The following is a 17,431-nucleotide window of genomic DNA, read 5'->3' on the forward strand; positions in this document are numbered from 1 at the left end:
AACAATTGAAGTAAAACCAGAGGACTATGAGAAGTGATAGTGAATAGTGTAAAAGCTTTTATCTGTGTTGAGCCTAAAAGAGGTTAAACATCTCACTATGTAAAATTAACTAATTAGGATAGGGATTTGAGGTAGTAAAACAGTTAATTACTCTTAAGGAACCAATTGAGCTATGCTATAAAAAATCAAGGAGAAATTAAAATAGACATACTAATATTATAACATATACCTATTGCAGTGTTGGGAAGAGATGCATGGTGTAAATTGAATTGTACAATAAGATGTACACTAAACGGCTGTCTGGTAGAAGATTTTAAAAAGTAGGGTTTTTGGGAATCATATTTGCTTAAAAAGATAATATCATAGGAAGGATGATAATCTATTAGACTGCCTATTAGACAATCTGTCTGGAAAATAAAGTTTAAAGGGGTGACTGTTATTCTGGGTTACATTCTTACACCAAGAGATTTCAGGCTAGGCTAAAAGGTGTTTAGTCGTTTGCCAAGTCTGTGTGTAAAGAAGTCAGAAGCAGGTGGGGACTTTCCCAATCACATATTCAAAAAATTGGGTGGTAAAGGGATTTTGTGAATAAATCAGTGGAAAATGTTTTTAAAGGTTAGGAGAAAAGATTAGATTAAAAAGTTAGGAGAACTAGGTTGAAGGAACTCTAAGACAGTAAGCTAAGTTTCAAAGTTAGTAGTAAGAGGGAGAACAGTGGTGAAGGACACTTTAGAGTAGGGAGATCAAGGTAATTATAGGTGTATCAAAAGTTTGAAAGTTAGGGTTTAGAGTAGGAAGAGAGAGTGAATGTAAATTACATTTACGTCATTTGACACTAGTGGTGATAGATGGAAGTACAAGCAAAGAGTTCAAAGATTTGGGGAAATTGATTTTCAATATGTCCCAGAAGCAACAGGGAATATTTCAGTGGGATGTGAAGCAGCAAAGACCACCAAGGGCAACTCTGTTACAGGAGAAGCTAGTGATTCAGTTAGACAAAGTAGGCCTAGACCAGTTAGGAGAAAAGTCAGACCAAAACGTTACGAAACCTAGGGATGAAGTTACAACAATAACACCAACACTTCAGTCTATTAAAACAACAGTGAGAAGCAATTTAACTCTTTCAACATTGATAGTTATTAAAGCCATAAATATATCGCATTTGATTATAAGGGAACCAATAGCTCCAGCACCAATTTTAGAGGAAAATACTTATTAGGGTTAGGATGGGGACATTCCTCCCACATGGAGAGATAATTATGGAGAAGAAGTATACTTATCTAGTGCAAGCATTAAAATTTGTTCCGGTTAAGAATTATTGGTTAATGTTACAGAGAAAGATCAGGGAGAATATATGTGTACTTATCTAGTGCAAGCATTACATTTTGTTCCGGTTAAGAATTATTGGTTAAAAGATTATGTAATTCATAAAGTAACGCTTATAATGGAAAATGTGAAATCTGTTGAAGCTTCCGCAGTCACCGAAGGAGTTCAGGATAAGTTTATTACAGTAGTCACTCCAACAATAAATAATACACAGAGTATATAAGGGATTAATGATACGATGGCAATAGCAAATGTAGGAAGTACGACACCGACAACAACTTTTCTGAAATTAAAGGAGGCAGCAAGAGAGACTCAGGGGTTCATGTTACGAATTGGAGAGTGCTGTCAATGATAGTACGAATAGGGTTAAAATAGGAGAACAGATAGTAGTAGAGAGAATATAGATTCATCATGGAGGTACAGGATGAGGTCTTTGATTTTAATGACAGACAAGGAGAGGTATCTGATCAGTACCGCTCGTTAGGGAAGAGAGAAACTATATGCATGTAGTTTGATTCTTCTGTTGTGAAAATTAGAGATGGGAAGGTAGTAATCTTTGGTTCCAGCGGTTAACTCATTCTGTAAGATCAGTGAGGAATCTTGAGGGTCCATGTCTGTTGAGAATTCCAGACAAACATGTTAGAGACGGTCGCTCGACCTCTATCAAGTATGTGTCAATTTTATGCTTTGTCATGTCTGTGGTATCAGCAACAATCAGTGACAGATAAAGTAATGTCGTTGTCACAACATTTGTTTAAGCCTAGGTATAAGTGTTCTTGGTTAAATGAATTACCCTATGGGAATTTGTTAGATGTGAAGTAAAATCAGGTAACAGCGTAACTGAAGTATTGGAGGTGAAACCATTTGAGGGCTAAAAGTTGTTTGGTTCTAATAAAACATATGAGGTAAGCGGTATGTTTATGGGAATATCAGATTGTGATGATTATATGATGACTTTGGATAAGCACGAACATAAGGTTAGAGAGGACAAATATAATGTTACTTTTTATGTACCAGGTAGTAAGAAGAGCAGGATTTTGATGGTTAAAAGATTAGCTTTTGCCTGGCAATGTGACTATGGGGAATTTTAGAGCTATTTTGAGGGTTTGTGGTGATAAAGCATATAAATTCTTACCCTATGGATAGACAGGATGTTGTTACATGTCAACGTTGAAGCTTCCATATGAGGTTTCTACCATTATAAGAGGGGTAGCACCGGACACAGCTAAATCTAGTGTTAAAAGGGTGACATGGAGACATGTTATAGTCTTCAAGCCTATCATTGAAGGATAAATCTAAGGGAGAAGGGGGGACTTTTTCCATGGTATGGTGTAACATTTGGGAAGATCTTAATGGCAGCTTTGATAGCACTGTGTGTGAGGTTTGTAATTTGTTACTGACCTTTGAGAAAGCTATGATATTGAGATAGGTTGGAGAGTGATGCCTGGAGACAACACTCAGATGCCGGTGTTGACTGTTCCTGATCTGGATGAAGATGGACAAGTGGAACTGAATGGATAAATATCATTTTTGATTATTTGATCATTTTTCAAAACAATTTTTTTTTTCAATATTAGGGTGATTTTGGTATGATTTTATGAATCAAAGGGGGGAAGTGTATGAATGAATAATTATCCTAGTTCATTATTCTATCATTTAATGTGATTCATACATCATTTATATATCATTTCTATATTCTTAGTTGATATTGATGTTCAATTTGAAAGTGTTGTTTTGCAAAAGATACTGTTTGGTCTTTCCTTTTCTTCCAGAAGCATTTGGGGGACATGTGGAGATTGAAATACTCAAACAGGGACAATATGAAAGGACAATATGACTGGAGGAGATGAAACAAGGAGGGTGTGGAAAGATTCCGATTCCATCATCAACAATACATTGGAAGTCGAGACTACGGGGAGATGAAGTGTAGTGGACTACATTCCAGTGTCTGCAATGAAATATAGACATATTTGATGTATAATACATATTTGTGTCATAGCCTTAGGGATTAATTTTTGTAGAAGGATATTTGATGTTATTGAATACATGTGAGGATCTTAGATGTTTTTGTTTATTTCGGTGATGCTTAGGGACAGGGAGTCTAGGCAGGGAGAGGTCCACTGTAGGGTCCAATGGGTTGACCAGCCTTAGAGTGGATATTTTTTGGATAGGATTTTGTTTGCAGGGGCTTACATGTGTATTTAATTGCATCATAGTTTCAAATGCATTTACATTGTTTATGAGTTTATCTGGAGTACCGTGGTGGTTGCCTGGGGCAGAGGGACCGTGAGAGAATTTTACTGTCTTGATTGATGGATGGATATCTGAAAAGATGGCTGCCGGACAGTTTTTCGCTCTTACACTCCATAAAGATTTGTTCATATTTCATAGTAATGTATTCACACTTCATAAACAGTTATTCATATTTCATAGAAAGGTATATACACTCTAGAGGAGAATGTTTTTTGGTTTAATGTTAAAGATACTCAATAAGATAAATTGTTACTTGTCATAATCCTATTCTGTTTGTTTTCGAGACTTTTAGTTCGTCTCGAAGGGGGGAAATGTTGTGTATTGGGATTATGCCTTTGTTAAATGTTTTTCTTGAGGAAATGGAATGTTGTTTATGTTAGGTCAAATGTGGCGTTTGTGGGGTGACGCCCCAGGGGAGACTGGTGATTGGCCAGAAGAGGGAGCCACCCATCTTTTTGCAGTGTTTATAAGTAAGGGGCTAGACAAAGAGAGGCAGAACGGCCATTCCAATCTGAGGCGCCGTTCTCCGGATGTCATGACATCTGTCACTCATGCTGAAAGCTTGTGATACGAATAAACTTATGATCAAGGATTCCGTATGAGCGGACTCCTTTGTTTATCAGCAATAATTGCCACCATTCACCCGATACGACACTACCTTTTACAGAAGAAGAGGGGCTGGGATGGAGCATGTGAAATGTACCGGTATTTATTTTTCCTTTTACTTGCCTTGTTATGTGTTTGCAGTAGCGGGTATGTTGACTCACCCTACTTGTAGAGAAACACCAACTCCTCTCTTTCATGTTGACTAAACAGTATATCACTCTGTCATACAGTACACTGTGTGTTTGCAGTACTTCTGATACTTTTTCAATTCATTCATTTTCTATTCCAGCCATTTTTGTGGGAATCAATAACTTTGAACAAAATAGGTGCTTTTGGTGCTTGTTACAACAATGAAAACAAAAAATAACTATAATTTCCTGTGTTTCCAGTGATTCTTCAGTTCTTAATCATCAGTGCAGCAATTCAATACTCTGATGGTAAGCTCTGCCCTTTTTGTCGGTTTGCTCTTTAAATGTTTTGAGATTGTTTTTGCAATGAAAAGCTTTATATGTTCTGCTTTGTGCTTAGATTGATAGAGCAGCCAGTCATGTAATGAGCTCTACTTGACTGACACACATGCAGGAAGTGGAACACTCTCTCTCAGGAACACTCCTGTAAGTGAGGCTGTGTGTTCAGTTTAAACCAGTAGAGACATTCTCTTTCATGCTGTTTCACTCGGCCTCACTCACTCTCTTCCTCTCTTTCACTGTCTCTTACCTTCTCTCTCTCTCTCCAACCCTGTGTGAGATATGTATTGTTTTAAACAACTTTTAGTTGTGTGTCATTTTACTATTATTTTCGGGCTCCATCAATAAAAATGTCAAGTTAAATCCATCTATATGATCAACCTGCTCAGGAAAATGTAATATTCCAAATGTGTTAATTTTAATGCTCCTACTTGCTGCCTTTGTGTTTATCCATGCCTCCTATTCTCAGGAAGCTGTTCAGCCTGCAATGATGACGGATGTGCAAAAGTGCAGACAATATATGGATGGAATGACACCCCATTGTATCGGAGAAGTAACCCCATGGAAAAGCTCACAAGTTGTTCCACCACCGCTGCACCACTGCCTCGGAGATGCGATTTATGTCTTGCTGATACCAGAGCTACGATCCTCTTTTGCTCAGACAGCGGGGAAGCAGCTGGGGCGCTCGACTGGGAGGTTGATGGCGTCCGATTGAAAAACATCTCTGTGGTTGGTAAGTATAACTTATGGCTGAAGTAAGACTCAATAGTGAATTAAACAATGTGGCAAAACAGATTTATATACATTACTATTCAACAGTCAGGATGGGAAATGTATCTTCACAGTAGTATATTGTCTTTTGTTGTCAATGTGATTTGTTATTCCATAACTAAGTAATTTAAATACTTAAATACCCTTCCCTCGAAGGATGTTTTTAATCATGAACTGTTTTAATGACAGACTGCCCAGCCATGAAGACTGTTCCTGGTGCAGCAGGTAAACATCTACTAAAACACTGATGTTAGAAAATAGAAAGTTATATATTCACATATACAATATAAGATTCACTTATAAGATTAATACCATATTTTTTAATCAAATATGATTTTGTATCCCCTAAGACCTTAGCCCTGCTGGGATTTCTGGTACCCTCAGACCTGGCGGGATTGCTGGTATTGGTATGTATCTAGGTACCAGTAGTGTTTACTTTTATTTAAAATGTTTGTGTTTTTTTGTGAATTGAATAAACACAAATTACCTTCTCTTTTTTTTTTTCTTCAAAGACTAGTGTTGGGAATGTCAAGACCAAAATATATGTTGTAGTTTTAAGTTTGAAAATATGTTTATCCTTCCATAGTGGTCTGCTGTGCAAATCTTCAGTGTGAAACCAGAAATTGACTGCTATTTTATGTCTGGATTACATTATTATTATTATTATTATTATTATTATTATTATTATTATTATTATTATTATTATTATTATTATGTTCATTGCATTGAAAGGGATCTCTTATCTTTCATATCTGATAGTGATGTGAAAAACCTGAACCTGCTAAAATAAAGGTACTTTACAGGTAAAGCATCTGTATGAAAGGGATTTATTAATAGGGATCGCAATCAAAACAATGTGAAACGTGTAGGATACCATTGCTAAGGGTATTCAGAGTAAAAACTGTCTGTAAAACGAACTTTCTTCAAAGAAAATGCAACAGTTGAAGTCCACAAATCAAATAGAAATTGAAACCCACAATTGAAGGCCGCTTTTACTGGCATTTCACGCATGCGCGCCCATACAGTCGTTACTCCTCATAGGGTACAACTGTTTTACTATGCCAGCAGCTTGAGATCGCCACACTGCTACTGCTTAGTATAGCGACATAGGCAGCAACGCCGCCATTGAAGCTTGAACATTAACCAGTTTCGAGCTGGGCCATACCAACTATCACTCCCGGGCGTTTGAGGTGGAATGGGTGTATCCCAGGTCACGTTCAAAGTTACATTATGAATGTCGAGGGCGATTAACTAAAACTGTGTAATAAAACTCAAATAAATTTTTACAATCCAAATTATTATATTTAATTACAAATTTCACATTAAAACCAACCATGTAATATTAGTTTCCAATGGCCACCCCCAGAATTCACATCAAACGTCCCCCTATTGTGCAAGAGGCTTGGCAATCTCACCTGTCAGGTCCGCCTCCTACTCGCATACCTACACCGTGAGACAAAATGTCGGAAGTTGGCCTACCTTGTTAAGGAAAAAACAATACATGGTTGCGTTTCTACAAGGTTTCTAATGGCTTTTCTGCTGCCATTGAATTCATTTCTATACATGGTTTTTAAATTGAGACTTCTATAAAATATACTCCGGATCGAAAAATGTTCCTGACTTTCGTCGTGACGGTCCTTATGGCAACAGGTAGGGAGAGGAAATGCAATGTTTTTCAAAAGGGAGGGTCAGGGCCCAATTTGATCAGGTAGCCTGAATCTCTTGAGTTCTTTCTTTTGTCAGGTGTTGGCCACCAAATGCCTCAATCTGTATGCATTTGATCGTTTATATATGCTATTCATCTGTTTGCTTCATGACGTGGCCGAAATACTATGTTTATGTATTTTTTACTTTTACAGTTTTGTGTAGGCTTTGTAAAATCACTACCATAAGTAATACTGAGTGTTTTTCCTAAAGAAAGAACATGTATAATAGTCTTATGTATATTTCAGATAATTAGTGATTTATTTATTAGTTAAATCACAGATTTCTGTTTCTCCAGTGGTGGACAACAATCATGCCAGAATGCAATAAATTAAGGGCTAGTCCGCACATACATTTTTAAGACTGGATCATAGTCAAAACCTTATTTTTTTTACTTTCAGATCAAGTATTCATCATATCATTGTTATTTTCTGTCTCCTGAAATGTTTTGTGCACACACACACAGCCTGTAATAAGATGAAGGGGTGTGATTTTGATAATATCACATCAATGATACTAGTCAGACTACCTCCCTACTCCAAATATGATATGAATCTATAGCTCAACAGATTTGTTCATCTAACAGTAATTCCACAGGGATGCTACCTTTTCGACAATTGAAGAGCTGTGAAGCAAACTTAGCAAGTTGAAGCTTCTGATGGAACCAAGTAACATCTAATATGTTCATGCCAAATGCCGATGTCTGCCTTTATAAATTTGATACAATTTCACCCCTATGAAATATATAATTCAGTCAAAGCGGAACTATTATATAATCTCACTGAGTCTTAATCATGGGGTCAGCATCTAGGGCTAGGCTATTACTCAAATGTAAAGTTTTGTTGATGGAACAAGCCCAGCTGAAGGTCTTGGTGACTCATAGCATCTACTCTCTATGATACCAGGCAGACCTTTGTGACTGTCATTTACAGACTGGTCAGCTTCCTGCCAAACCCAGAGTATCTTCAATCTCACTCTCACAGAGCTACTGAATTACAAATGAGAAAATTGAGCAAATAATGTACTCACAAGAAAAGTTAGCTGCCTTCAGTTAACAATCACTTTCTTGCACACTTATGGGTGGTGAAGGTCTCCATCTACCTGCATGCATTGAGACAAACTATCCTCTTTAAACACCCCCTATTCTCTCTCCAGGTTCCACCATGGCCATCTCTGTCCAGTGTCCTGTCAAGAGATACGTGGTCATCCTGTTCCAGCCGGTCACGCTCACCTGCAACTTCCAGACGTCTTCCACGCAGCCACCCGTCATCACCTGGAAGTACAAGTCCTACTGCAGGGACCCCATCCAGGCAGCCCTGAACCCCAGCAGCGCTGACAACGTCCTGTCCCAGAACAACCCTAACTACAACGCCAACATCGAGTGTGCCGACAGCACGCGGACAGTGCGCATTGTGGCCTCCAAGCAGGGCAGTGCTGTCACCCTGGGCCAGGATTACCAGGGGCGCAAAGTCAGCATCTTGAACAGTGAGTTTGGCTTTTAGTGATTTCAAATGTGGTGTGTATGTGTGTGGGCGGGCGTGCACACCGGTGTGTGCGTATGTGTTCCTGTCTCTCTCTATGTCTGTGTGTTACTTCCATTACAAGGCTCCTATATCACGGTGAGTCTTGTCTGTTGCCAGTGTCCCTTACTCAAACCCACCCTACTTGTCTCTTTAGACGCAGACCTGAACTTTGCCCAGACAGCGTGGGGAGACAGCGGCGTGTACGTGTGCTCTGTGGTGTCTGCTCAGGATCTGACAGGGAACAGCGAGGACTACACTGAGCTCATAGTGCTGGGTGAGTGGCTTCTATCCTCACAAACCCTTCTTAGAGCTCCCCTGACCTGCCGTCATCTTCCACCACCACCCCTCCATCTCTCTACCAAGTCCTATACCACTGCTCCTCACAGAACTGCTGTCCTATGAGGAACAATCACTTGTTTACTCTGTGTTGGTTTCCCCTTAGTTTGCTTTGGTTTATTTGTTGAGTTAGCTGGACACCATGTGGAGCAACACAAAATCTTATAGCGGTAACAATCAAATGTAAAATTATCTTGAAAAGCCAAATCCAATTTTCAGGCAGTTCCACAATTTCCAAATTTGCTATTCAACTCCTGGTTGTGCTTAATGAGACTGCATCCCTCAAGGCTCAGTGAAGTTTCTCCGGAAGGATCCATGACTTCCATTTTGAAGTGATTCATGAACCACTTAGCAGGGAATTCCAAGAAGGACAAGTTGTTGTGAGGGAGACTCTAGAGGGCAAAGGTATAGTCATTTACTAGAAAGATAGTTGGGGCTTTTTAAAATAATGGTGGCTTTCCTTCTTTCACAGAGAGAAAGTCTAATACCACTGATCTCCTGCCTGAGATTGACTTACTGGTTATGGAAGGTACTTTCAAATTTGCCCCTTATATTCAGTAAAGCCCAACCCTAGCCTAAGAGCCATGATTGTTAGGGTAATATGTAAACATATTAACAAAAAATAAATAAATAAAATAAAACTATGTCACTGTATAGGTTAAGTTTCAGGAGAATAATATTTGGCCTGGACCCTCTTGCAAATACCTCACAGCTTTGAATGAGACAACATATAGTCAGTGTGGTTAGAACATGTAGAGTCAGAGAAGCAGCCTCCCTTGAGAAAGGCCGACAAAACTAAGGTTTTGCTGGTTTGAGTTATCAAGCTTGTTGATGTTTTTATCAAGGTAGTTTGTGCAATGATTTTGGCTGTACTAAATCAAGCCTCTCAGTATCTCCATTTTTTTTTTTACATTACACCACCTTCAAGGTCTAAATTTAGAATGAGGAACCACATTGCTTAACATCTCAAAGTAGCGCTCAACAGACCGCTAAACAGCCACCAAAAAACTCCTCTTTTCTATTATCTTGTTTGGACTTGTGCTTGCATGTGAAGTCCCCTCACAACAACTTAAAAAACAGATTATGAGAAAATGTGTAACCCTTGAAATATAAAATTAGGTTGCATGGAATAAAATGTTACATTCAACTCTAACTTGTTTTTTCTCTCCTTCATGGTCGAGACCGCAAAACTCTCAGCAGAACATAATGCTAGCCCTAAAGACTGACATTGTTGCAATATGAGGCCACTCAGCACATAGCTCTGGTCTGCTTTGTGTTGACTCAAACTGCACATGAACTCTTTTTCAGTCAGACTGCAGCCTATGACATTTATAGGAGATGTGGGGTTTAAGTTAATATATCCTCGTTCAGTATATTGGCATGTATTGTTTTTACATCCCGTGCAGCTAGCTCTCTAATCTGACAGAATGACTCACTGAACCCATTGTTTGAAAAAAAAGGAAAACCGAAACCTGTCTTATCTGGTTTCTCTGATGTCTGAAATGAACGTGTCGTGTAGATGCTCCAATGTTTACTGCTTGTCATTGTGACTTTTCACACAATACATACTGTAGCTTTGCATACTAGACTGATAATTGGACTAGCCAAGCTACAGGTTCTAAAATGAATGTGTTTCTTTTTCTATACTAGGACTCTGTTCTCCAGTGTTCTTGATAGACTTGTAAATTGTCATTTTCTTGTCCACATCTTTGAAGATATTAGCTTTGTCGAGTTGGCTTTTTGAACAGTAGAAGTCCTCCACTTCTCTGCATGAACTGCATGAACAAGTGCTATGTAAATACAGAAACATTAATATTCAACCACGCTGATAGCCACCCGGAGAACGCAGAGGAGATGTTTCATTTTGACTGAATGGCACACACATTAGCTTGCCTGTACATACATAATTATACATTCTCTCTCTCTCTCGCTCTCTCTACTTTCTCTCTCTCTCTCTCTCTCTCTCTACTTTCTCTCTCCCTCTCTCTACTTTCTCTCTTCCCCCTCTACTCTTTCTCTGTCTACAGACTGGTTGTTGGTGGTACTGGTAGTGTTTGGCTTCCTGCTGCTGTTGCTCCTCATAGCGATCTGCTGGTGCCAGTGCTGCCCCCACACCTGCTGCTGCTACGTCAGCTGCCCCTGCTGCCCTGAGAAATGCTGCTGCCCCCGGGCACGTAAGTACCACTCTCCACCGCTCTGTGCAAAAACCACGCCAACACCACCCTTAATTGTTCCTCTTCCACTGGGCACAGAGCATCCTGCTTCGATGCCACCTTCACATGAGTGTGCCCATTCCATTCAACCAAACTCCTTTTTCTCATTCAGTTTCACTTTGCCAGTTTGTGACCCTTGCACTGTTTACCTTTTATTTGCCATTCTCATGTACATATTATTTATACAGCATGTGCTGCTACTCTTATCTTCATAGAAAGACATATAGGTTTTGCTCGTGCACAACACACTGGTTGTATTGAATTCCATCATACTTACAATGAAACACATTTTAACAGGCAAATTAAGTAAACCCTGGCAAATGAAGTAAGCCCTCCACAATATGTATTTCCAGTATGCTACCTAACTACGACCTAACTACAACATTAATGCATCGTAACACGGTGAACTGACTCCTCTCAATTCAGTGTACGAAGCAGGCAAGGCGGTGAAGTCAGGCGTCCCCAGCCACTACGCCCCCACGCTCTATGCCCCCAGCATGTACGCCCAGCCACCCTACGGAGGGGGCATGCAACAGCCCGGCATGCCCATGCTGCCCCTACCCCAGGGGATGGGTGGCCCCCCACTACACCCCAACGGCTACGGACGGGAGTACGACGGAGCCAGCTCAGGTGACTACAGCCTCCCTCCAGTTTTAACATGACAATTAGCTGGATAAAAGCACTTTATGCGTGACTTTCGCTTCTCAGTTTTGTGTGGATTGATGATCCTCTTGCTTTCAGATCTTAGTACTGCACATTTTCGCAGCAATGTGGTTTTCAACGCTGGCGTGAGGAACCTTTTGTTGATAAATCTCTTTTTTTGTTTTCTGTTTGTAGTTGGACAGGGCTCCCAGGTGCCTTTGCTGCATGACCAGAACAGTGGCGCAGGAGACCAAAGTGAGTAGTTAAAACGGTTACTAGAAATCCTCAATCTGTTTGATTATTTGTGATAATACATAAAAGTCTAACAAGAGCTATGGCTCGCGGGCTGAGGAATATCAGCATATTTCATCTCCTCACCAGGGTTGGGCACATTTCCATTTCCATTCAGTGAATTCACAAAGTAAACTGAAATTCCCATTCAAATTTTCCTCATTGTTTTTCAAAGGAATTTTTGTTTACTTCCTGAATTGAATGGATTTAAATGGAATTGAGACCAACCCTGCTTGTCACAATGTGTCATGGTTTACTCCCTCCTCCTCAGCTCGGAGCGGCTACCGTATCCAGGTGGACCCAGATGGGAACGCAACGCGGGCCATCTACTACATGGAGAAACAGTTAGCCAACCTGGACCTCACCCAGTCTGGTGACGCCGCTGGGAAGTACAACCGCTGTGAGTCTTACACATACACATAAACACACCCATGTCAACTGTACTGTACTTCAGAGTTCGGGGCCTGTAATCCCAAAGAGCCTCAGAGTAGGAGTGCTGATCTAGGATCAGTTTAACCTTTTAGATCACAATAGCCAGGCGGGACCTCTGAGAAGCTATTTGAATATGGTCCCTAGGCTCATCCATCAGTTCAATGTTGTGTTTTATGAGGGTTGTTCAAGTGAAAGGGGAAAGTATTCGTTCATTTCACATGGAGCCTTCTACTGGCTTCAACTTTAATGTGTTGTAATGTTCTTTGATGGTGCTTTTTAACTCTGACTTGCGGTTGATCTCTCTCTTTCTTGTGCATTTCCCCATCCTCTTCATTTTTCCTTCTCTCCCTCCATCTCTCTCTCTCTTTCTCAGTGGATGGGGGGATGAGTGAGGTCAGCTCCCTACACGATGACCCCCGGGGCCGTGGCGGCGGCCGCTCCCAGGCCCCGCCCCTCGCCACCGTGTACGACCAGGACGAGGCCATGAGCACCATCAGCAGCGTGTCCACGCACGGCCAGCGGGGGCGTGACGACTACCCGCGGCGAGGAGGTGGACCCTCCCCCCACATGGGGGCCCAGGGACGCGCCCGCTCCATGGACAACCTGGACGACATCGCCCGCCGAGACCGCTACCCCAGAGACCCCCGGGATCCCCGCGACGACTACCCTCCCCACCGCCGTGACGGAGGAGGAGCCAGAGACAGGAGAGGGTGAGGCTCTTATCTGGCACCTCTCACTCTTTCTCCTTTTACCTTACATTACTTCCCTACGTATTTCTAGTGCGTGAGCCTTACCTCTCAGAGGTCAAATCTGGGGAAGATAATTATTTGACCAAGTTGTTTACCCACTGTTTTTTCTCCTCTCAGCTCGGATGATGACTTTAGCAGCCGCGTCGGCTATGACCGCGACCGCGGCCGTGACTTTGACGACCGCAGACGACGCGAGCCCTCCCCCGACGACCGTCACCGCGGAGGCAGCCCGGCCAGCGGTCTCCAGGGGAGACGCAGCCGTAGCCGTGACGACTTGATGGCCGTCGAACGTGATCGGGAGCGTGGTGGCGGCCGTGGCGGTGGGCGGGACGCCTATGATGATAGCTTTCTGCGGGAAGCCATGGAGAAGAAACGTCTAGGTGAGCAGCAGAGGGCGAGGAGCCGCGAGCGCCTGGACAGCGACAGCGAACGCTCGGACCGAGGCAGGGCCCCCCGTGGACCCCCTCCACTCCCCATGTCACCGCCCTCTGCCTTCCCCGACCGTCGTTACGACGACAACTACCCAGCCCCTCCCCCACCTCCCTACATTAGCGATGACGAGAGCTTGACGTCCTCCAAGAAGAGCAACCTGCGCAAGGTCAGTCAGTCATCACAGGGTTCTGCAAATGGGCATTGAGCATTCAGGGTGCAACTCAAGGCCACAGCGTTATTTACTGCATTGCCAAAATGCCTCATTGATTGTTTCGTTCATAGAACTACTTTCATCGACATAGTTAAAGGCATACTTCGGGATTTTGGCAATGAAGACCTTTATCTATTTCCCCAGAGTCAGATTAACTCGTGGATGCCCTTTTTATGTCTCTGCGTGCAGCTTGAAGGAAAAGCTAGCATGCTGTTCCCATAGCAATCCAGTCATTGCGCTAACGCTAGTTAGCATTTGCTCGCGAAAATACCTGTAACTTCCTTCATACAGGATGCAGAGACATAAAAATGGTATCCACAAGTTTTACCTAAACATCAGACTGTTACCATGGTTATTCCATGGATAATCAGTCAAAGAGAAAAAGAGGCAATAGTCTCTACAAGCCAGAATGTTCACTAAAGTTGTTGTCCGTGCTATTGGTCCTTTTGCCGGAAGGAAGTGGAGATCCAATGTCCACAGTAAAGTATTGTTTTCCCAACGTTTTGCGGCACCGGTAGGTTTATGTCCTGATGCTTTTCACATGATGCACAATATGTAAAGAATAGCCGAATGTAACTTCACGTTGTCGACTGAAGTACATTCCCTCACAATCAGCTGGAAGTGCTTGTGAAATTTGCCAGCTGATTGTGTGGGACAACGTTCGGTCTGTGCTTCGTTTAAGCTCGGCCATTGTTGACATATTGTGCAAGTAGCGTGCGAATTGCATCATTATTGAAACTACAAACTGGAAATACAAACTGATATACAGACCAGCATACTGAAAGTCGGGTTAATAACAATACTCTGGATATTCTTTGTCTGACAGAATCAGTGGACAACAGGTAAAGGACGTTCAAATGAAGTTTATTCAACATTCTGACTTGTGATGGGACTGTCCACAAAAAGGAAGCCTATATGTTAGATGAGAGAAGAGTCTTCGCTCTCGGATTCAAAGAGGATACCACGAGTAGATAAAAGGCTTCATTGCCAAAATACTGAAGTATCCCTTTAATGCTAGTTACAAAAATTGTATAATCATATTTAGCAGAAAAAAAGAAAAAGTCCAGATTCTGGTTTTGCCAGAATTGTGGTGGTATGTTTTAGCGGGTTTTACACATGTATTCTTGTTGTCTGATTGTAATACTTCTAGTACAGTACCAGGCCAACTCATCATTCTGGTTCTTTCAACTCTTTCTTTTCTGACAGAATGGAGCCGTGAGTCGGGAGAGTCTGGTGGTGTGAGACGTTCGATAATCCCCAGCGTAACTGATCTGTCCCTTAACGCAATTACCAGTCGTCTATGTAAATAGTACTAATGTTGCAAACTTGCTACAGTGATTTTATATTCAATACCTAAACTCAGATATAAAAATTTGATGCTGGATATTTATGTACAAATGACCTTTTGGGGTAATTTAGTAATTGCGTGCTTCATATTTACTGAAAACATTGTCAGCCTTATGTCCTCTCAATTATTTTTTATGTACAGAATAGCTCTAACTGAAGAGCTAAGTGTAGTGTGTGGTTGAACATACCAAGGCTTAATTAAAGTAGCCTACACTGGAATGGCAGTTGCCAAAGTAAACAAAAATTGTTTTCAATCACTCTTTTTAACCATTCATTTTCATCTTACAGTCAATGTGAGTAAGATTCTAAAGCAAGTATTCATTTGAATTTTTCATTATTTACTGTGAGAAGTCATGGATTTTTTGTTGAGAATTAGATCATGCTGTACATTTGAAATGGAATAGATTTTATTAGGGCGGCAGGTAGCCTAGCGGTTAAGAGCGTTGGGCCAGTAACCGAAAGGCTGCTGGTTGGAATTGCTGAGCCGACTAAGTGAAAAATCTGCCGATGTGCCCTTGAGCAAGGCACTTAACCCTAATTGCTCTGGATAAGAGCGTCTGCTAAATGACTAAAATTGAATAATAGCCAAGTTATTGTTACATTGTGTTTATCATCATATTTAGAGTTTTGGATTAGTTTTAAATATCTGTCCAGCATTTATTTGTCATGAATTATTTCAGCCCATAGGCAGATCATATTTTGTCCTTTAATTTTTACATTGCTATGAAAAATGCATTGTTGTACAGTCTACTTGTCATACCTGCTGTGTTTAGTGTGATTTACAACAGGCATCATTTTACAATAAATATTTTTCAAAATGCTCAGGGTTTTTTTCTTCTATAAAATACAGTCTATGGAGCGATCTTCTACTTCAGTCGAATATTCACTTAGTTTCCAATTGACATCAAAGCATGACTAAGTGAAAATTCAATAATAGGCTATCTGACATGCTGTTCTAGGAGATACCACCTGATGTCACTGTCTTGTTTCTGTGGAATGAAGAAGAGCTGTTCGTTCAGGGAGTATCATGCAGGGAATACTGTATGACATACAGAAGGCACACTAGTATTTCAGTATTTGTTTTTGTCTTTATGGGTATCTACTATTTGACCACATGAACATCATAACCATACGTTGTCTTTCCTATTTCCATAGATTGTACTCTAAAGGCCTTTCCCGTTGCTTCTCCAATTTCCATGATAGATGTGGTGTAACATTGGGTCTGACTGAATGATGCCCTCTTTTTATACCGGTTATTTAAATTTTTCCAGTAATTGAATTGTTGCCACATTTTGATGTGGCAAGTCATGAGGATTGGTACTGTACAAGGCAGGAGCCCAGCTTCCACCTGCTTGGTACATCAGCTCCACCAGATTTTGTTGTCACCCTGCTTTTGGCTAGAACTAATGATATGAATTAAGCAAATATGCAAACTATAAGAGTTATATAGATAATTATAAACCGGGTGGTTCGAGCTCTTTATGCTGATTGGCTGAAAGCCGTGGTATGTATTGAAATAAGTGTTTCACAAAGAAAGTCCAACTATCTTTTAATTAATGTTATTCACTCACTACAACCTGCCTGACACTACAATGTAATTTGTATAAAGACAGTGGTTATGTTTGACAGATTTTTCCTATGGGTATGAATACAAATTAAAAGTAATACAACTGATACAGATTTGTGTTTTTCCTTAGTTTTCTTTGATTGCTTCACCAACAGAGAGGGGATGAGAAAACGAGAGAAAGAGGGAGGGAGTAGGAGAGAAGGCAGATGCCATAGGAGATGAGGACTTGCTGGCTCCTATCTGCTGGCCATTAGAGCTAAGTGCTTCACTGGATGCATATACACTGATGAGGTAAGAGCTATACTACATGTGTGGGACTTGTGTTCTTATGTTTGCTTTTAGGTTTAGATTACTAATCTTGACTTTATTGCAATTATGTTAATTGAATTTGATTGATTTTGATAACTATTGTTAATTGCATCAGTATTTTCAGGGCTGTAATACCTATTGAGAGCAATATTGGTCTTCTTGCATAGTAGCATCATGTAGTGTGTAATACTGCTTTATTTGATAGTCTGCTAAATCGCTTCCATTGTGTTCGCCTTTAATACCTCACACTGT

At 40.9% G+C, this 17,431-nt stretch overlaps 1 protein-coding gene and 1 long non-coding RNA gene across 2 annotated transcripts; both read left to right on the top strand.

The window, feature by feature from the left end:
* Window positions 1-4,207: 4,207 nt before the first annotated feature.
* Window positions 4,208-5,203, top strand: LOC311122264. The gene is made up of 3 exons (XR_014612406.1): window positions 4,208-4,278; window positions 4,575-4,622; window positions 5,122-5,203. It is a non-coding gene; the product is annotated as an uncharacterized lncRNA (long non-coding RNA).
* A 1,657-nt stretch (window positions 5,204-6,860) lies between these two features.
* Window positions 6,861-16,123, top strand: LOC311122263 (lipolysis-stimulated lipoprotein receptor-like). Its single transcript, XM_084196653.1, has 10 exons — window positions 6,861-7,073; window positions 8,283-8,612; window positions 8,805-8,924; window positions 11,014-11,160; window positions 11,626-11,829; window positions 12,037-12,096; window positions 12,404-12,532; window positions 12,938-13,274; window positions 13,431-13,911; window positions 15,163-16,123. The coding sequence occupies exons 1-10, from the start codon at window positions 7,034-7,036 to the stop codon at window positions 15,196-15,198; spliced, it is 1,884 nt and encodes a 627-aa protein (XP_084052779.1). The 5' UTR covers window positions 6,861-7,033; the 3' UTR covers window positions 15,199-16,123.
* The last annotated feature ends 1,308 nt before the right edge of the window (window positions 16,124-17,431 follow it).

Source organism: Coregonus lavaretus (genome assembly GCF_964263955.1).
Source record: "Coregonus lavaretus genome assembly, contig: HAP1_SCAFFOLD_4214, whole genome shotgun sequence".
Taxonomy (NCBI): Eukaryota; Metazoa; Chordata; class Actinopteri; order Salmoniformes; family Salmonidae; genus Coregonus; species Coregonus lavaretus.